Source organism: Scedosporium apiospermum (assembly GCF_000732125.1).
Source record: "Scedosporium apiospermum strain IHEM 14462 chromosome Unknown SEQ_SAPIO_0033, whole genome shotgun sequence".
In the NCBI taxonomy this organism is placed as follows: domain Eukaryota; kingdom Fungi; phylum Ascomycota; class Sordariomycetes; order Microascales; family Microascaceae; genus Scedosporium; species Scedosporium apiospermum.
This window is the reverse complement of record NW_015971734.1, coordinates 507185-527865: the sequence shown is the minus strand read 5'-3', so window position 1 is coordinate 527865 and position 20681 is coordinate 507185. Positions and strand designations below refer to the sequence as shown.

At 50.5% G+C, this 20681-nt stretch overlaps 4 protein-coding genes and 1 pseudogene across 4 annotated transcripts; 2 read left to right on the top strand and 3 right to left on the bottom strand.

Annotated features, from left to right (window-relative positions):
- Nucleotides 1-110: 110 nt before the first annotated feature.
- SAPIO_CDS0722 (uncharacterized protein) lies at nucleotides 111-710 on the top strand (the record flags this gene model as incomplete). Its single annotated transcript, XM_016783436.1, has 3 exons — nucleotides 111-207; nucleotides 266-492; nucleotides 570-710. 3 exons carry the CDS (start codon nucleotides 111-113, stop codon nucleotides 708-710), a joined length of 465 nt encoding a protein of 154 aa, XP_016646202.1.
- Nucleotides 711-4375: 3665 nt separating this feature from the next.
- On the bottom strand, nucleotides 4376-6448 carry SAPIO_CDS0721 (annotated as a pseudogene; the record flags this gene model as incomplete).
- A 2295-nt stretch (nucleotides 6449-8743) lies between these two features.
- Nucleotides 8744-10034, top strand: SAPIO_CDS0720 (uncharacterized protein; the record flags this gene model as incomplete). Its single annotated transcript, XM_016783435.1, has 3 exons — nucleotides 8744-8802; nucleotides 8898-9234; nucleotides 9531-10034. The coding sequence occupies 3 exons, from the start codon at nucleotides 8744-8746 to the stop codon at nucleotides 10032-10034; spliced, it is 900 nt and encodes a 299-aa protein (XP_016646201.1).
- A 661-nt stretch (nucleotides 10035-10695) lies between these two features.
- SAPIO_CDS0719 (uncharacterized protein) lies at nucleotides 10696-11085 on the bottom strand (the record flags this gene model as incomplete). Its single annotated transcript, XM_016783434.1, has 2 exons — nucleotides 10696-10737; nucleotides 10852-11085. The coding sequence occupies 2 exons, from the start codon at nucleotides 11083-11085 to the stop codon at nucleotides 10696-10698; spliced, it is 276 nt and encodes a 91-aa protein (XP_016646200.1).
- Nucleotides 11086-14934: 3849 nt separating this feature from the next.
- On the bottom strand, nucleotides 14935-16513 carry SAPIO_CDS0718 (uncharacterized protein; the record flags this gene model as incomplete). Its single annotated transcript, XM_016783433.1, has 4 exons — nucleotides 14935-14955; nucleotides 15035-15074; nucleotides 15271-15739; nucleotides 16207-16513. The coding sequence occupies 4 exons, from the start codon at nucleotides 16511-16513 to the stop codon at nucleotides 14935-14937; spliced, it is 837 nt and encodes a 278-aa protein (XP_016646199.1).
- Nucleotides 16514-20681: the final 4168 nt, after the last annotated feature.

The following is a 20681-nucleotide window of genomic DNA, read 5'->3' as shown; positions in this document are numbered from 1 at the left end:
ATAGTGTTACTAGTAAACCTCGTAGCTTCGTTCGGCTTGGACCTGCCGCTGCGGCTCTAGCCGTGTCATGCCGGGACTCAGATGCACCCTGACCGGGATGTTATCGATGCATGGCCGCGCAACATCCGCAACGCCTGGGAAATCTGAAGGGTTACGACCCCGAACAACGAGCCGAATACAACATCGTCTCTACCGCCTTCCCTCTCGGTGAGTATGAGGGCCCACGCTGCCCTTGATGGTTGTACCGATAGTAATGTCAGGGTAGTTATCGCCACGGCCGGATTCATGCACACGGGTGCTCAAATTACCCGCCGGATCAAGCAGAGGTATCTCGAAGCAGTATTGAGGCAACACCTGGTCACCTTTGACGCTACGGGTACCGGTGAGATTCTCTCCCGGCTCAACGCCGACTCGAACTCTACTCAAGATGCTCTTTCGTCTAAACCCTCCTTGACCATCAGCACTATGGGTACTCTAGTGGCCACCATCATTGTATGCTTCGTCTTGAACTGGCTCCTCACTTTCATCCTGCTCTGGTCATCCATACTTCGTGGTATCTCGGAGGTAAGGCCATGGTCCGATACAGCGCTCATTCGCTCACAGAATCCTCGGCGGTCACCTCCATTGTCGAGTCTTTAACCTCCCTCAACGTGGGCAAATACCGACAGTGCATCGGTTTGGTGAACCAAGATCTTACCTTGTATAATTGAACTGTCAAAATGAATCTGCTGACGGGTTCGGAAGTCGGCAGACGTGTTTCCGATGAAGCAATAGCGGACGCATGTAGGCAAACCGACATTTACGACTGTATTGCAAGCCTACTGTACGTATTCCCCCTGCCTTCCCTTCTACCTACCTTTTCAACCTCGTCTCGTCTATTAACGTCAAACTCACTTTTTTTTTCTTCTCTCTCTTCGTTCTAGAGATGGCTTCAATACGATGGGTAGGCAACCGAGGTAGCCAACTTAGCGTTGGGCAGCAGCAGCGACCCGCCCTGTTCTTGGCGAGCGTCACGGTTAGACGATGTAAATTTGGTGGTGCGGATAGATTAGACTACTCCGTACCGAACGATGTAGTATGCAAAGACGAGAACACAAAGGTAATCTAACGTCTACCTCTATGTTTACCGTAGGAACTTTGAAGTGCGCCGAGAAGTCGTGTCAGATGTACTATGTAGTCTTTGAGGATCATGTGTTGTCGCTGCCCTTCCTCTTTCTGATTCGTGCTGACTACACTACTGTCACCAAAGTAAACACTGCTTAACTGCCTCGCTTACTTTATAACAGGAACTCCTGCCCTTTACACCAGTTGTATCTACCTGATAGGAGCCAACGGGCTGGCGGTAGGGTCGTAACATCCATAACATGTGAAAGTCTTGACAGTCTTGCACCATCCATGCCCATCCTATCAAGTCTGAGCTAAGTTTGGCGTTTCATTTCTCTATGGCGGCTAGCGTACTATGCCGCATCAGATATTCCAACATTAGCTTGAGGGAGAAATGCGAAAGGGGTACTTTTGCTGCATGGTGATGTGAGAAAGATCAGGAATATGCAGCGGTGCGGTGCGGTGGGAAGGAATTGAATTTCACTCCGCCCTAAGCAAGCGAGCGCAGTGATACATCGTTTGGAGGTACGAATCGAGCGACCGAGTGCTTTGCGTGCGGCCCGGATGCAGATTAAAGAGTGGAGTAGATTGTATCCCAGAAGGTGATGCCTATCGTGCGTCTATCCACGTCAGAAATGTTATAATCCGATACCGGGGAAACAGAATCAACTACTGCGCAGGCCACGGACTGACAACAAGCTTGACCTCTCGTGATACTATTTAGTTGCAGCCCGCGACCACGCCAATACGAGCGAAGTGAATAGCCCTTCTAGACGCCTGCCGCTCATACGGCGTATCTTGTTACCCTTTCCGACCGAAACTCAACCAATCTTCTTCAAGCGAGGACTCTGATCATGGTGGAGCAACGCGAGGTTTGTTTTCTCCATTTCAACGATGTGGTATGTTCCAACGCCGCCGTTTGGCCAAGACCCCCCCCCCCCCCCCCCCCCCCCCCCGCGGCGGCCCTTCTCCTCCTTCCCCCGCGCTCTTCCCTCTTCCCAAACCGACCTTCAGCAGCGATTTATCGTGCAATGCTCATATGTGTTTTTTTCTAGTATCACATCTCCGATGCCGCCTTGATTAGTCGGTTTGCGTCCGTTTACGCCGATCCATGCCGCATTACAAGTCCAGCAACGACTGCCCGAAACGGACCGAGCCTTTACTCGCTCAGGCTCATGAGTACATTACTAAAGACATTCCCGGATACAGGATTGGCTTCTTTGGCCTAGCTAGCACGTAACTTACTTCATTTTACTCTTCCCTATATCCAGAAAGATCTGACTCAAACGTTAAGACCGAGGGCACCATGAAGGTGCGTGCTAAGCATTCTACTTGTTTGACTTAAAATAGTGACTGGTCGTCAAACTGCCAACACCTCCCGAAGAGTGACATCTCGGATCCGACGACCATCGCGAAGAAAATTGCACGTCACCTCCGAAGGTACAAAAACTGCGATTTAGTCATCGCTATAACACACATGCGGGTGCTGAAGACATTATGGTTTCTCAAAACACGCTCGCTGGAGACGAGAGGGTTGACTTTATCTTCGGCGGTCACGACCATTTCACTGTCCAAAGAGCATCCCATGAGACTAACGCGGATCCAAAAGTAGCTCAGCTACACTCTGATGACAATACTGGGTTGCCAATTACCGAGTTCGGCGGGGACGTACGCATCATTAAGAGCGGCACAGACTGGAGAGGGCTCTCGATACTTAACGCTATCATCCAGCGCGGACCTGATGGTCGCGCATCCACCAAGGTGAGACGTAAGGGCGAAGTCAAACCCCAAAATTTTGATAAAAAATGGATAATCTGCTCCCTTACTTTGTCAATTTTAGTAAAGCAGATTCCCGACCTTTCATGCATGTCGCAGTACACTGGTATCCCTCCTTACCCGAAGTTGCTCGAAATCCAAGTAGCGACCCACGCCCGAATCGAAATTGTGGTTGAACGAGCTCTTGAATACTGAAGTTCCCTTAGAGGGACGGACACACATAATCCGTAGCCAAGAGGAGAGGAATCTTGTACAGGGCTTTAGAGAGGCAGATCCCTGACATCACCTCATAGGAATAAGTCTAGCTCCGCATAGATATTATTTTATTATGACGTTTGCGGTAACACCCATGTAGAATTCTTGGTTTACGGATATAAGTAACCACGACTTCCGATTGAGAGAACATCCTAGACAAATTGAACTAGGTTGCTCGAAATGTTTCAATGAAGGGCCCGGAGGACAAATGCTCACGCGGAGACCATCTGGGAAGCCATTTATCGTTGCCTCCCGAGCCGACAGAGACAAGCCCTGTAAGTTACTCTCAGAATACAGAGTTAGCGGCAGCTCTCTCGCGCGTCTACTCGAGTCCCAAGACGGAACCCACTAGATCGACCGAGTCCAGCCGCGCGCGTCAGCCCCGAGACCTCTCAAAGACTACGTATCGAAATCGACCCACAGTCCCGCTCAACACCAAAAAGCCGATGTCTCGCGTTTTCGCGACCGAGCTCGACAACGCAAATCCCGCGGGTTCTGCTTTTGTATTGCTCGAGTTCTTGCCTGGTAACACTGCCCCCGATGACGCTTGAGGTATGAGATACCCAGTTGGGGCGTCATGCCACACCAACATCGTCATGCTTGCTACCATGGCATGGCTGCCGCACATGTAAGCCATATACTTCCCAAGTGTTTTCACCTACTGCGTTTCATATGGACACGGCTTTAGACTCTGTCAGAGAGAGGGGGTAGTAAACGTCCACTCGATTTAAATTTCCTAAACTAACTCACGGAAGAGGTCCAGATTCGCTCAGCCCGTCTTCCACGGATGGGCGCCTTTACCTGGCGCGCAGATGGCAGCTTCGTCGTAGGTCCTGTCCCACGCATTGGGGGGGGGGCGTCTGATACAGCCAATATATGCCCCCAATATGCTCATCAAGAATTTCTATTTCCCTCTTCGGAACTGAGCAGCTCCTCCAGCCCGAGCAAGGGTGAGCAAGGGTGAGCGAGGGTGAGCGAGGGGGTTCACTATTTTGGGCCACCCTGCGGCTATAGTTACCAAAGTGTAAAAACTATTGGTGGCAATGCGAGGATGAGTTATGGACCCACTTTTGGGACACTATTGCACTATTTAGACCCTCTATGTCCGTAACAGAATGGATCGGCTGCACCTTCGACATGATCCGACGTGGCAATATAGCTAGAGGCTCTAACCTTATCGTACTGCAGGGTTCCCATCAGTGTATGTTATCCCATCCCCATGCGAAGTAGCAACAGGCCATTACTTGATCTCGATGTCCTCAATCCTGCCTTGGAGATTCTCCCAATTAACACCGCTCGCATCCCCAAATCCCACAACATGACACGGCGACAACCAAAGGAAGTGGTTGCCTACCAGCCGCAAAATCACCAAGTCTGCACACGACCCCAGCATGTAAATAGAATCACCGCCCTGGATGCCCCTTGCTGCGTATCCCAGGAGGCCATCTATCGTTCGGAAGTAAACATACCTACTTAAACCTGCGCGACCTTCGTATCCATCCCCTAATAGGCTATTGTAGAATGCCGGTCCCTGAAAATGATACGCAGCCTCGCGAAGGATGTCGTTCCGGTCGAGTGCCTCGGTCCTGTCCTCGTCGCATACCCTGGAAAGGACATGACATCCCGGGCAGCGCACGGCAGTACCAACGACGTCGGCGTCGTTGCTCTCAGCCGGCAATAGAGATATCCCTCCGGAGATGATGAAGCAGTGGATAAGCGATGCCACGTCATGGGATAAGGAGCATTTCGAAGCCCGCAAAGCCGTAGGCATCAACAGGCCCAGCACAGCGACCAGCAAGGGCATGCTGTCCTGGTACCGATGCGTGGTGAGTGGCTTGGAGAGAACCTCGTCTAGGATCTTCGTCATAGAGCAGCCCATCAGGTACTCGGCAGCCTCCGAGGTACGGCGGCATCGTTCCTTCACGCTCGGAGTCGCGCGTGCCCCCATGCTCGTCCTCGCACCAGGAGCAAGGCCAGGCTGGCTTGTCGACTCAATGATTCCCAGGCACACGCCTCTAACTTGCAGGGTCTCGCCTAAGAATACAGGTTGAAGACTTTCCAGGTTGGTTATCTTGAGCTTGCTGCTATACACCGGAGCGCATTTGGGAGACACTTCCCAGTCGGGCACCCAGCTGGGCAAGCCAAGCGCGGACGACTGGCTGGACAACCCAGCCCACATTAGCAACTCGAGAAGATCATCTAGCTGCGTGACCATCCGCTTAGCGAACGCGACATAAAGGTCCTTAGTCGACATATTATAGTTGATCTCCACGCCAATGTCCACGAGGGCGGCTAAGCCGAAAAGCTTGTCGCGCGGATCCGTCGCGCGACGGCTTGACATGGAGCCCACGCAGTCCATCGTCTGTTCCACGTCGGAGAACTTTCGACGTGCTCCGATCCTGAAGGCCGCGTTTCTAACATGCCTCAGTTGGGTAAGTGGTAGACCCCGTTCTGCGTCAAACTGAATGTTGCGGACCATGTCTTGGATCCTCCGCATGACCATGGCGACCTCAGCAGGAAAATCAGCGCTCACATCGCGGGCGAGGAATTTATCCATGGGTGCCAGGTATGCCCATTCCATTATATCGATGAGGGCATGGAGGAAGCAAGTCTGGTTTCCGGCGATAAGGCGACATGACTTGGGGAGCACGGCCTCCTGGACGGTCCAGATGCGATCCCAGTACGCCATGTCGGTGAAGACCTCCGCGCCAATTAGGCTCGTGTCCCTTAGTTCCTCCAGCAAGTGGAGTAGTTCCGGCTCAGCGAGTTTCTCGAGTTGAGGTTCTCCCCCCGCAACGCCCATGATATCGTGGTAGTTCCACAGTCGGTCGGCAAGTCGCATTGCTGCCTTGCTGGAAGCGTCACCGGCCCCAAGCCAGGCGAGTGTCTCAGTGGCGCCGGCATAGATGCGGTCCATCATGGCGACTTGGACGTTCTTCTCCGCCACATCGACCTGGTTGATACACACGGCGTCGACCCACAGGCCGGCGCGGCATGCCGGCTCGACGGCGCAGACATGGATCAGCGCGTCGACAAGGTTGCGCGTTGCGGCAAAGGTTAGGCCGTCGACCAGAATGGGTCGCGTATCGCCGGCATCTCCCCATACGTACGAGAGGGCGAAGTAGCCAGCCTTCTGAGCGTCGGCGAAAGAGTAGGTCCGGAGGATGCAGGAGATGAGCTCGCTAGAGGCTGGGTCGACGGGGACGGTGTCAATGGAGAGGAGGCGCAGCTCTTGGATTGTGTCGTCTGTTCTGTCCTGCCTGAGGGGCTGATAGAGGGTTGCGGCGATGGATTCGTTCGGATTGGGAGACATTTATGGGTATATCACCGGCTCGGCTGAGGGAGTTGCCGCTGGGATTGGACTACGGATGCTACGTGTTCGGACGAAATAGTCGCTGTGGTTGTTGATTGAGGCCCAACTTAGCCTAATCTATTTCAGCCACGACACCTGAGGACTCCGGCAGGCTGGGAGCCGGCTGCGCCAATCACATGCCGGCCGACGATAACTTGGCACGGCAAGGACCCAATGGCAACGGATTCGGAACATTCGACCGCACCCTTTGTGCCTGACACACTTCATGTGGAAATTGTCCGCTGACAACTGTTGACTGCTGTCAACTCTAGAGTTTCTGGCACATCCCGAGACCTTGAACCTGTCAGAGGCTCTGATTAAGGTTATATATATAGTATAGCTTATTATAATAGATTTAAGTACTTAAAAGTACTAGTAAATTTTTTTTTTTTATAAATATTAGTATTTCTAGTGAATTTACAATAATAATAGACTTATTACATATATTTTTAAGTAGTAAATAGTGAAACGGAGCAGTGCAGCCTGCCCGATCACTACAAGAGTGAAATAAAAGAAACAGATGGTTAGATGGTCTGGAATGGTTCCCGCAAGAAGCTGCTGCAATCCCTCCTGCAGGAATAGTAATAGAACGTCGGAACTGTTGATCAATGGAAATAGAGCTAGATCATGAAGAAAGGAGACTTCTGAATAGGGACAAGTCAAAAAGTATGTAAGTGTCAAATACAGGACACTTAGGCGCATAAAACAATAGAAGAACTGTCTTTGAGTCACCACACATCCGACCCTCACTTACACATAAAAGGCGATGGTAGCCCCCAATTTCATAGAATAGATCTTAGAGAAGAGAGCAGCGCGGAAGAAGGCGAAGGACAACGTGGCAGCAGCGAGTAATCAGTCGTTTCCTGTCGCCAGAGAGTTGTTACTGAAAGTCGTTCTTTTACTATTCCTTTCTCAATACTACTTCTTTTCTATCTTATAATATTTTTTCTCTTCTTTGGATGTGATGTCCTACGGTGCAGATTCTGACTGATTGTTGACTTCGCGATGTCCTACTTTCCCACTAGACTATTCCGACGACCATCAGACCATTTCTTCTTCGCTGCGTGGCTCCCAGCCACTGTCAGTTATTCCTGTGGGCGGGCGGCACGGTCTTGTTTGTGTTATTGGGTTGTGCTGCTGGGCTCCGACAAGCTATGTTGCGGGAATTGGATTTCCCTGGCTGTATCTCCTAGGCTGCCTTATTTCTAAAAGTGGGCCTGTTTTGCGTCGCTTACCCCCCCATCAGCCGAGCTCAGCATTGTTACGATCCTACCGATGGATTACTTGTAGCTTGAGTCTGGGATAGGGTTGCGGGGCCTGTTTAATAAGGCAGGTGAGGTAGTCAAGCAGTATGCAGGGTGATTAGTGTGTATACAAGTGTAGGGTGTAAGTGTTACTTAAATTAACTACTGAAGAGTCTTTGAAAGACAAACTAGATACATGGTGGAGCATGTGGCTTATATAGACGTTTCTCTTCCAAGCTCCTCCCTTGTCGGTCGGCCCGTGGGCTGACCGACCGGTCGATCGTTCTTGCGACCGTTCCGTCGAACTTATCTTCGACCGATCAGTCGGACATACAGTCCTCCGACTTCCTTGGCTAATTCTCCACGTGACTTCTTTTCTGCCGTGCCACACCGCTTCCTCGTGACCTGGTCGCGGTCACGTCGCGACAAGCTTTCGCCAGCCCTTGCTCAGCCTTGATGATACTAGAACTCAGCTTCGAATCCGAAAATGGCTTTTAGTCTGCGCACTCTTCGTCTTTGATTCTTGCGGCATCCGGGTAGACCAGACATACGGTGGAGACGACATTTCTAATATTATCATGAACTTCAGGGGGGCCCGACAGCATAACATCCGGAGCGTACATCTCTCTCGCGTCGCCCATCATGGAGAAGAGTCGCTGGTTATCACCGGGGCAAACGGCACTCTCTTAGAGGGAAAGCAGGTTACGATGCGAGATAGCGCTGGGAATGAAACCTTTCGCTTCCGGGATACGTTGTGATCCACTCTATGCTCCGGAGCTTTTCAGCTTGGATTAGGAGTGAATAGTCCTCGTCTTCAGTTTTTCCTGCCGCACTAGGTAATCTTGAAGATGTCGTCCGAGTCACAGATGCAATCCGCCGCTCTTATCGTAATAATCCAGGAACGACGGAAACTCTACAATCCTCAAATAACTTCCACGAAGCATCACTGAAGGGTGACCATCATGTCTGGCCATTGCTCTCCCGAGACTCGGAGGAGGCAATCAAGCAGCAAATGCACTCGTCCTTATTCATCTACAACCGCTCCAACGTATACGAGGCCTTCGAGAACAGGTGGCGCGAAATTCACGGGCTGAAACATGCCCTTTTCTGCAACTCGGGGACTATCGCCATCCCTCACATGTTTGAGGCGTTGGATCTTCGCCTAGGCGACGAGGCTTTATGCCCAGTGTACACATTCTTCGCCACGGCTACCCCAATGCTGCAATATGGAGCTATTCCGATATTTTGCCCGCTCTCCCCGACGGCAACAGTGATCCGGAAGAGATTTCGAAACGAGCGATGCCCAAAACCAAAGCCGTTATTGTCACTCACATGTGGGGCTTGCCATGCCGGATGGCCCAGGTTGTGAAGAACACCCGCAGAGTCAACGGAGGTATCAAAGTCCTCGAAGACTGCTCGCACGCCGCCCACGGAGCCGTGGTTGATGGAAAGCTTGTTGGGACGTGGGCGACATGGTGGTCCCTTCAAGCTAAAAAGAACTTGGTGAGTGGGCAGGCTGGCGTGTTAGCGACGAATTTGACCGACTCTTTTTCTCGAGCAATCCTATAAGAGAGCCAAGCAGGAAGTTCCAGAGACTCACCCGCTTCACAAATTCTGGCGTAAGCTTCTCTAACCCGGCCTCGCTCTCCCCGAGAAGCTCTGCTCTAATTGTACTAATTGTAACTGTCTTCTCACTACTCAGTGACCGGATTGGGTCTGAATCTACGTGCCCACCCGTTGGCCATAGCGCTTGCGAACCAGCAACTTGATATCTTTCCAGCCATGACCGATACCGACAGCTTTATGCGGCTTACTTCACTAGTGAGGTAAAAGAGATCCCGTTCCTTGAGATGCCTGAAGTACATGACTCTCAAAAGGATCGTCACTCTTGGTACGCGTTCCTGATGCAATTCAACCCGGACGAGGCCCCACGAGGGTTGACTCGTGAAAAGTTCGTCAAGCAACTCGAAGACCGTGGGCTAAAGGAGGTAGACATTCCGAGATCGACTGGCCTCCTCAACGATGTGCCATTATTCACGCAGTCACACGAGGCCATTCCGAGATTCGGCGACAAACGGTGGACAAAGCCTCAACCGACATCAGACTTTCCCCGTGCCAACGAGTTTTGGAAGAGAGCAATTAAATTACCCATGTGGGCAACCGAACATGATAAACCAATTGTAGAGCATTACGCTCACACGTTCCTTGCTGTGGCCAAGGATGCCATTCGCAACGCGATTGCGAATGGCGGAATGGCGGGTCAAGGCCAAGAAAGGTTAAGGCATTCTTTTACCCAAGCTTGACTATAGATAGGGACGTCTCTCTATCGAACGCAGAGATGTCAAGGTGTGGGCGGAGGAAATTCAGCTCAGCTCTTATCGTCTTCATCTTCCATTTCATGACTAGAACGTTTTGAAGAATGTAGTGCAATGACTAGGTTCGCGAAGTTCGACACCGGCCTATAAATAGCCTCGGAGCTCGGCCACTAAGATTTTTTCCTTTCCTCCTTCAGACCTGAACAACTGGTCCTGCTTTAACCTGGATAGGGGTGAGGAAGACGAGGGAGGAGGTCAAAGGGCAGTATCACGTAAAACCGGGTTGAGAATGCGGAAATAACATTTAGCAGGAGTGGTTTTTCTTCCTTTTCGTTTCGAGTATGCCCGGCCCAGGCAGTCTTTATTAATGAGTGACGAAGGTAGTTAGATTCTAAACAAGTATAAAGAAGAAGAAGAATAATCCGGGGCAGTCCGTCCTAAAGCCTGTACTAGTGTTGTATTTCCAAAACATCATTTGGACCCCGATTTAGAGCGAAAGAGATGAGAGCGAGGGTTAGGGTGATGTCGGGTGTTTTCGATTCTTGACGTTGTTGCCTCTGAGGGAAAGCTGCCAGAGATGGTGACTAGCCACCTGCATCCCTGACAATCCTCACAAAAGCCTGACGCGGAAGGGATAGGTGTTCAAAACCTAAATCCAGACGCACCCAGTACCCGCCTGGCCGCAAACCATCTATAAACAAAAGAAAGGTCTTTAGCAGGTAGTTCTTTTCTCGCGAGACGACTGGTTGTGTGCATTGCTTGAGTAGTTAAAGGGTCGGTTAGTAGGGGAACAGGAAAGACTTACGGTGTTAGGGGCAGGACCAGGGCAAGTCCAGAGATCACAGGTCTCCTTCTGGCCCTTGCAGCGGCAGTTGGTCTGGCCAACGATTTTCCCGCCGTTGCAAGCAGGTAGGATGTGGCTGCAGTCAGCGCGAACCTCGATGTTGCGTGCCTCGAGGCCGCCAACCTGAGCGTTGCCTGGCATGGCGATGGCGCCGACACAGAAGAGGGCGATGGTCTGGACAATAGTGAACTGCATTTTGAAAAGAGTTGCTTAAATTTGTGGGAAAGTTTTGGAAGGCTGGTGTTCTGAGTGTTTGAAGTTGTGGAGGAGATGTGTGAGTGAATTGATGATGGCGAAGATGGGAGCGAAGAGGGCGCGGGCTCGAGCTTTATATAATTTCCTGCTCATGAGGAACGCCGGCGTGTAGTACTAAGTTTGATTCCCTAGCCCTCTGTCTCCATGCAGTATTCTCATCGAGTTTCTCATCTTCATGACGGTCCTTTTCCCAACACCCCAAGGAGGAAAGAGTACGACTGGCTACGTAAGTCTACCCCATCGGGCTACCATTCCGATTCTAACCTGCTGACGCCCGTCCTACCCCGATGCAACATCGAATCCTTCCATGTGAGGTCCTTTCGTTATTTCGACTGTGGTTGCTGATCATCGCCGAGCTAAAGGGTTCATCGAATACACGTGTCTAGGAGTTGTTACTGGCGAGGTGGATATTCGGTATAAGCGGCAACCGGGCGGCCGACCAGCAGCCAAACGATGAAAATCTTTTCTCTGTAAGGTAGTACATCATTCCAGATTAACACGAAGTTCAGGGGGTTGATATTTCACATCCCTTAGGGGTTCAAGAGGCGTTTGGCTCCTCAGGAGCCCGATCTGAAAGGTCCTGCCGATGTGGCTTCTATGTATTGGAAGTAGGTAGGAGCCAAGAATGGCGGAAGGGCTAGCCAAAATATCGCCCTCGCTGGCAACGAAGGCTATAAAACAGTGTATTGATTAGTGATCGACATCATAACCGGGTCCAGCATATTGTTGTTACGTTTGGTGGCCGGTAAACTTGCGACCCACCCTTGGGCGCGAAATGTGATTCGTTCTCACTTGATGCAGGTTCGGGCGCCCAATGCAGGCATCCGACGGCCCGTTGTAAGCTGACCTAAGCGTTGATTAATCTGCACGCTCCAACTGTTTCGGCGTTTCTTGGTAGATCGCGACGAAGCAAGCACTTATCAACGCCCCCCGTCGTGAACCACTTAGCACTTCTGGCGAAGTGTAGCCAATCTCTAGGTCATCGTATAGAGTGGGAGGTTCGGCCGACTTTCAGATGCTTAGCCACTTCCTCGATTGCCTAGGTACTACAGTAATCATAAGAACCATGCCAATCAAAAATACTATTTCATTGAGCCCTGTTGACTATGCCCATGACGCGGCCCTCTACTTTCAGATGAGAGTGTTAGGTTTTCAGTTTTCCTCTTACGCATGCCGACATGCGAGATGGAGTAAGGTAAATATGCATGTCGGTGGCTGCGCCGCATCAGTAATATGTTGTGTACAAGAACCATGGGGACTTTGTTGGTGGATCTTGGGGCTATTATTGACAAAAGAGCTGACATGTGGAAACTGAATATCAAAACTGATGCTGCCTGAACCTTGATTATAAATTGATGGACTATGGATAACTAGCTACTGGGAAGAAGAGGAGGAAAAGAAGGGGAATGGATGAACGCCACGGCTCCTGGCACGAGGCTAACAGCCCCAAGTGCCACTGTGAGCCATGACGAAGCCACCATGGTGACTGGGTAGCTCTGGGTGTGATCTTGTATTGCGGACACCTAGATGAGGGCAGGACTGTCAGTATGTCTCAAGTTGTTCAGAGGGACTGGACTCGTAATTCAAAGTGTGTATCTCAGTTACCACTACACAGATAGTAAGTGTGTTGAAGATGCCGCTTGATGTCGGAGTCGGAATGGATTTGATTCTCGATGAGGAAGTGACAGCACCTACCTTTAAGTAAGGGGGACCTCGGCTGCTATTGTCATATTACCCCTTCTCCTATAACCCCTTTTCCTAACCGAGAGGAAGAGTGGGAGACGGGAGGAACGGTTAAGAGAAGGCCCACAGAAAAGGAGGGGGGTCGTGAGAAGGTCGTGGGTGCGGGTGGGTCATATCACCCGTTATCTGATCAGGCAAGAAGGAAACCGATGGCGCCGAGAGCAGCGGCGAAGCTCACAACACCGACAACAACCAGCTGGTGGACGGCATTTTCCTCTTCCTTCGGACAGTCGGCAGGCCGGTTCAAGCCTCTGCACATTGCCGCATGAATAACAGCAGACATGCTCTCCGCTGCAGCTGTATCGATCTTAAACCGGCAGGGGTTGATGGTTGGGGTTGGAGAAGAGACCAATACTGCGCAAGTACCGAATGGTTGCCCCTGCCAAGACGGCCTCTCAGGAACCTCGTGTGTTTGGTCAGTTACAGTAATAGCAACTCCATCTCGGGCAGCACATTTCTCTGTAGCAGTAACAAGATTGGCTTCTTGGCCACCTTTCTTGATAGTAAAGTAGACACTGAAGTTGGTGGTATTGCTACTGAAGGCGATTGGATTGCTACTCTCATCACAGCCTGCCCAGTAAACAGTACCAAATAGTTCATGAGGCTCCTCAGTGGTGAGGTTGACTTGAAATAAAGTAGGGTTCGCTGGAGGAGAGGTTGGGTTTAGGTGGCGCAATGAGTCCCCAGTTGCTGACCGAAAGTCAGCACCTTGGCGAACAAGCGATTGGATAGAGATTGGGATATGTTTGGCGAGCTCGGCATTTTGTAGTGCAAAGACAATGGGAAACCTATCTGACGGCGTATGTCTCGTTGGTACGCGGGAAGATCACGTCGAATTCCAGCACACCCGCAGCATTGACAACAGCCCCAAAGTAGGCTAACAAGCCTAGAAGGGGCCAAGTAGCACAGGAGACGAGACGCGTAGTTGTTTCTGCTGCTGGTTGTCGATATGCGAGCTGAAGTATTGAAGTGCTTGATGGTAAGGATGATCGTGGTGGTGATGGTGATGATAGTAGTGACAATATTAATGGTCGCGACTGTTCGGAAGAGAGGACTGAGAATCAGGGATCGGGGATCTAGAGCACAGTTGGGGGCCGACACTGCGAGCGAGCGTGAAAGGTGGATGCAGAGGATCAGATGGATCGGGTCGGGTGGAAATCGGGAGAGAAAACTTTGAAGATTTGGTGCCTGGCAAGACGGGCCCAGGGGCACTGATGAATAGCCCATGAGCCCTGCGCGACGATGCAGACCGCCCCAGTTCCATTTGACCCCGGTTCCACCCAGACGGATCAGGCCCGCGGGGTGGGACCTCGATACCACCTGCCTCATCGCATCTCACAGCTAAAGTGCATCAGACACCCATTGGTTCGACACTGGGATCGGCGGATGACAATAGAACAAAGGGGCCATTGTCACTTGAGTGAATTTCAAGTACCAAGTAGTTTACAACCTCTCCTACCTAACACAATCAAACAAATCATGGTTATACAACGTACAAACCCAGCTTTGCAAAAGGACTTAATTTAGTTTAGTCAACTTTATTAAACGCGCAAAGCACCTCCTTATCGCCTCATGTATCCCGATCTTGTTATGGTATGTTCGGAAATAATCCTCAAGCAAAACCCACTTGGCACGGAGGGTGGCGGTGACACAGCTACTGTAGATTAAAAAAAAAAAAAAATTCTCTGCCCACCCGCGGCCCCGCCCCGGACAATGCTCTTCCAAACAGAGGAAGCGGGTCCGGACTTTTCAATTCCTCGGAGTACCTGAATTTGACAATTATCACGAGGAAGTAGAAGACCTCGGCCTGTAGTGGGAGGTCAATCGATGGCTTTTGCACCTCTATTGCCATTAATACTTTCGAATCAAGTAGGGGATCAATAATGAACAAATAGAGCTATTAGGAGCTCATGTTGGTACAATTCTGAACACGTTTTGTAACCCACTGAGAGAAAAGAGGATAGCCATATCACGGGTGATCCGTTAGAATAAAGGACTCCAGTGATCCAAGGAACGCAATGCCCGTCAGGGTCCAGAACGCAATGCCTACGTATCCAAGCTCGAGGCCTATTGTGAAGATTTTGCCGGTCACGATAGGACCTACAGATCGTGTAAGGCATGAAAATGAAGCAGAAGCTCCATTTACACGAGCAATGTAGTACTTTTCGGATATCGTGTTCGAGATTCTACTCAACGAGTTAGGGTGTGTGTAAACAGAGGAGCTGAGGGGTCTCCCCGTATGCGAACATTATTACTTATAACATCGCAGAACATATATTATATCCGACAGAAGAGAGAATGACCTTTGTCCAAAGATCAAACAGTACGAAAATCAAGGACATCCATGGCGCCAGTTTCGGTAGGATAGGTGTGAAGAGGTACATCGTCGGATAAACGCAGAGGATCACACGATATGCCCGAAGCGGCCCCATGCGATTGATAAAGAGAGGCACCACGGTGGCTTGAGTGACGACGGCAACTACGGCTTGCGATAGGAGAATCAACCCGATTTCGTAGTTGCCGTATCCAAACCCGCCGGAATATTGTAGAAGGTTCCGACGAGGTGAGGATTCCGGTCCATTCGACGCTACGGAGATGGCAAGAAACGTGGGCATTACTGCATCTGATGATACCTTGTGGAGGGCTAGAAGCGAGACTGAGACGATTTGGAAAATAACCTGTGCAGTGAACGCAACTGCCCTGCCCTCGCCCACGGGTGGGCTGAGATGGTCTCCAAACTCTTTGTCAACGGAGATGTCTTCCAGTTCATGGATGGAGGGAGCGCCATACGCCCTTCTGAGGGCCTGCAATTCTGGCTGACCATTATCCACGAGCTCGTAGTCGCCCTCAGCTGGTGACATAGGGCTCCAATTCGCGACAAAGCTTTTTATGAGGCGCAAAATACCCAGAGTTCGGCTAGGTTGGACCGATAGTTCGGGGTGAGTTTCCGGTAAAAGGAAGAAAGCTGTTACCCAGCTCGCGGCTTGGAAAAACGCGATAGCCAGGTTTGGCAACAAAACATGGATACGAAGTCCATATTGATTTTTGTGGAAAGATGGATGGATATAATGTAGCTGGGTCTGCTAAAAAGCCTCCCAACACTGGCCCAGCTAAATTGCTGTCGACGGGAGCAATGGGTGTGATGTCGGCTTGAGGTTTAAGTTTGGACTTTTCACTAATAAATATGCCGGGGCCTTCCCCAGTGGATCTCAGGAACGTGATAAACGATAAAGCCTTGGCTATAAGATTACTGTCGTCAGATTTGGGAGCCGTAAAGAGTCACGCGTCATGCAGTTAAGATCTCATGCCATGGCTTACCCTGCTCATCCTTCTCCGGAACCGACTCCACAACGCAGGTTTGGGCAAGGCCCACGTTTGGGTTGAAAAGGCCGCCAAAAGCCCTCGAGGCAACGGCCAGTGAGATCGACTTCGAGAATCCCAAGGCAAGCGCGGTAACGATACCACAAAACGACCCAATCAGCAAGGCGGGCTTGCGACCAATTCGATCGCTTAGCTTGGCCCAGAGCATTCCACTCAAGAATTCGCAAAAGGTGAATACGGCTATCATGAGTCCTGCGTAGTAGGAGATCTGCGTTTCTTCGACGCTGCCGTAAGATCGAATCATGGAATAAACGTAGGGGAATATACTTGTCCACGCGATTGAGTCAGTTGCCCGAAGCAGGCCTGTATCCGAAGAAAACTTTGGTGTTAGAAACAAGTACGTTCCTATGAAGATGCGCCAAAACCGTACCGAGACTCATGAGCTGGGATTTCATATTATCTCATTGATCCATTCATTTCTCCGATATATCTTTGCCTGTGGGGAATGGTTCCCAGGCATCGAAGGGATGATATATTTTGATAGTTGAGGATCACATTCCAGAGCTGGCTGACTAAAGATGTGAAGGGAGGGAGGTGAGACAGGATCCGCCGACGAGAAGCGTAGTTGAGAAATGCTTCTTATATGTGGTATGCAGACAAATTTACCGTCTATCCGGATCCCCTTCCTTGACGCAGTTTGCTTTTCTCGTGTCTATGTCTCTCCATACCTCACTGTCATGTGAATCGACTCTACGGTCCGCCATCGAAAACGTATTTGTACACCTGCGAAATTGATGGATAAGAGGAACACTTCACCCACTCTAGCCATTTTATCATTTTTTTTTTTCCTGACACCACCTGAGAATGCTGGAACTTATATCTGGCAGTTTCAGATAGCTTGATCCCTCAGACTACATAAAATCGAACCCATCTCATGTACCCCCTTCCGGCTTTCTGGTCCTTCAAAAATACCTAGCACCATCTATGGGGAAGAGTTTGTCCTTCGTCGAAACCTGCTTCCCAATACTTGACGAAATGGAACAAACAAACCTCTTTCGACATCTCTTGAAGTTATATCTCGCGCTCGCCCGCTTCTCCCAGGATCGGGTTGGGAGTTATGGGTAGACCTGGCAGAGAGAGTGTGTCTCCGTACCCACTACTGCCTGCTGCCACGCTTTAAGCTCAAGGTCGTCCCCCACTCGCGTCTACCCCAGGCCACTACTCTAGTCCCCTCGAGCCAATGAGTGATGCAGAAGATCCGGGCTAGGAAAAGAGCATCGGCCCATGTCGCTGCTTTATTCGACGACGCTCCCGGCTCGAGGATGTGGGCTTACCGGGACGTCATGCGATTAACGACCGCCTCAGTATGCAGCGCACCATGAGGGTGCTGAATACGTACATCGATAAGGCAAAAGCCACGAAAAAGTATCGGTTGAAACAACGAAAAGATAAATGGATAAAAAAATTCCAAAAAGATCGCATGCGCTGCTCTGGCTGGACTTCGAACGAAGCAATTCTCCCCGCCGGACACGTAGCTACGAAAAACACCTTTTGTTCTAACTTTCTGAGCGCTCCGATGACCGCTGGGCCGTTTGGTCGCAATGTTGGTGCTTGAGCTGCTCGGTTGGGAGTTCCTCCATAACCTCATATAAAAAGCATAATACGGCGGAGCTCGGATCTGCCCAGGAAGGTACAGAAAGTGCTCTTGCCGTTATATCTAACCCCCCGGCGCATCTCTCCGTTCGCCTCTGAACTTCTGCCTTCTCCAGGTTCGCGCTGGGCTGCTTTCTAGAGCTCCTCTTGATACTTCAGTATGTGGACGAAGACGACCTCGAAATGGAAACATACAGCAACTGTCTGGTGCTTTCCACCGTTCTGCCAGATGATGGACCCCAACATGAGGAATTTTAAACCGCTTGATGACTTTTTTTTCTTCTTTTTGTATTTGACACTTTACGCATTTCTTACCTCGACCGTCATAGCCGAAACTATCTAAGTACCCATTTTAGCTTCCGTGAGACGGAGGCTGACTACCTTCTTAATATCATTACCCGCAAGCTCAACAACTTCGCTAATAATCGACGTTGCCTTGCCAGAACTTGCTCAGAGGGTACTAGGAAGGTCTACACGACAATAGCACTTTGAGCATTGGACGGCGCAGCTGCGTCCGGATATGGGCACGGCCGTAGCCGCCCCCCTTTTTATCCGAAATCACTGTCGATTGGAATCACATTCCAAGGAAGACACTAAGAGACGCCCGGTATTTAAAGGTGAAGAAGGGTCAACCGGTTTCAGGGTACAATAGGACGGTGAAAGTAGAGAGAAAGTAGATCACCACCTCAGCAAATCATATCTTCTCTAACAGTGGGTTCCTACCAATCCCGAAATAGTAGATCTCTCAAAGGCCTCGGTGGAAATTCTACGAGCAGGTTGATGGTTTGGAGTGCGGTATGGGCTCGGTTGTTCACCGTCGACATTGTCAGATCTCCTCGGAGTCTTGAGAAACACTGCATTCCCAAAATCCCGTTGCTGGTGCCGCCTCGAAAGGACCCGCAATTTTCTAGTTACCCCACATTCAAAGTTACACAAGTTTTGGGTAGAGTACCACACTGCTAAGTGGTACTGTGGTAGGACTAACCTGAAACACATTACCTGTGTACCGTACCCGTCTGTGTATTGCACCATGTAGCGAGCTTCATTTGCGCTTTGAAAAAGAAGACCATTGCAGATAATGGCTCGAGGCCCTGGGTTATTGACTGCTTAGCTTCCTCGTATTTTAAGCCTGAAATTGAGTGGTTGAGATGTCCGTTGCATTCACGAAACACGCCCAAAACAGCCTATTGCGACGATTTTCGTATTCATTAACGCTGGCCGGCCCGCCTCGACCTGGATATTATCGCTCGATACAAATCACGGAGTCTCGGAAAATTGCGCCCGCAGTGTGCGGATCCAGGATCGACTAGGACCTCGTATCGCCCAGCTTGCCCGCATTGCATCATTTACCTGGTACTTTTGTATCGAAGGCAGTATTATACAAGTCACCTTACCTCGGCAAAAGAGGGAGGTTTAAAGAACACTCGCGCTTGTATCCCCATTTAGTGAACCAGCAAAGACTTTGTACTCCTTAACAATTTCATGTGTTAAAACCTAATCGGGACGCCGCAGCACGCTGTCGGTATCAATTTGGGTTTTGTCAGGGTTACTTCCCGTTTTACGTTAATTAGGGAAGGTCATAAACGGTCGTCAGTTAGCCATCGGCTCCTGCAGACGGGATGGCCTCCCCTGGGAAGGTGATCTCACTTGGGTTTCGTACCCGAGCCTATCAAACGCGTTCTTTGCATATTGCTGCGTGAGTGGAAATGAGCACTCTTCCCCACCATCACTGGGACGCGTCGTCAAGATTTATACAAATGGTATTACAGTCGGACCCGATCATTAAGTAGAGAACCGTTGGTAGACTGAGGTGGAGTCTATCAGACACCCTATAGGTCGCGTGCCTGAAGTTCCACGCCGCATCTCTTCGTTCTCCTTTTTACTTTCGTAGCAGAACCTTCGGAGCGCAAGATATTCTATCAGGAAGTATTGAAGCAGACTCGCGCAAGCCGGACTGAGCGCATTATGTATCCACCACTTCAACTTGTTTCCGCTGCCTTTTCCACCTTGTTTCTGCTGCTGCTGCCATTCCGCCTCTCGAAGCTTCGCACAGAAACGATCAAGGTCGCTCCGGGGCGCCACGGTCTTACGAAACTAGTCCGTAGTCAAGGGGTGGAAACTTGGTTCGCAAATCGACTAACCTGAAGATAGATAATCGCGATCCTACTATCATTGGTCCAAGCAATCGTTTCGATTACACCGGTGTCCCCGACATCTCAATTCGACATTAGAGTTTTCTCAGCCGTTGCTTCCTTTATAGCATGCCTAGGCCTCTGCCCGCTGCTCTTCCTAGAGCACGCTAGGTCTGTTAGACCATCCGATCTAGCTGTTGTCTATTTACTTGCATCTTTGGCGTGCGATTCCGCCGAGTTGGGAACGATTGTGTATGAGAATGGAGTCTCTGCCAGTGACGGGCCTCCCACAGCGAATCTCTTCCTCAAGGTCCTACTTCTAATGACCGAAAGTCGAGGAAAAGAAAAGATCCTCCGAGGCCCCCAGGGTCAATGGCCCCCGGAGGAGTTGGCTGGTATCTTGAGTCGGGCGTTCTTTTGGTGGATCAATCCAATTCTAGCACGAGGAAACCGGAAAATCCTCACTGGGGATGATCTTCCACCGATGGATCATAAGCTGTCGTCGAAATTACGCCGTCATCGGGCCTTGCAAGCTTGGGACCAGAGAGGTATTAATCCCCGTGCTTCAACCCTGCAGCCAGTGCTCGATCTTGCAGGAATTCCCTAACAAGTTCGCAGCCAAACCAGAGACAAAGACAACGCTGCCCAAGGTTCTGGCCCACAGCATGCTGCCCCATTTTCTCGCAC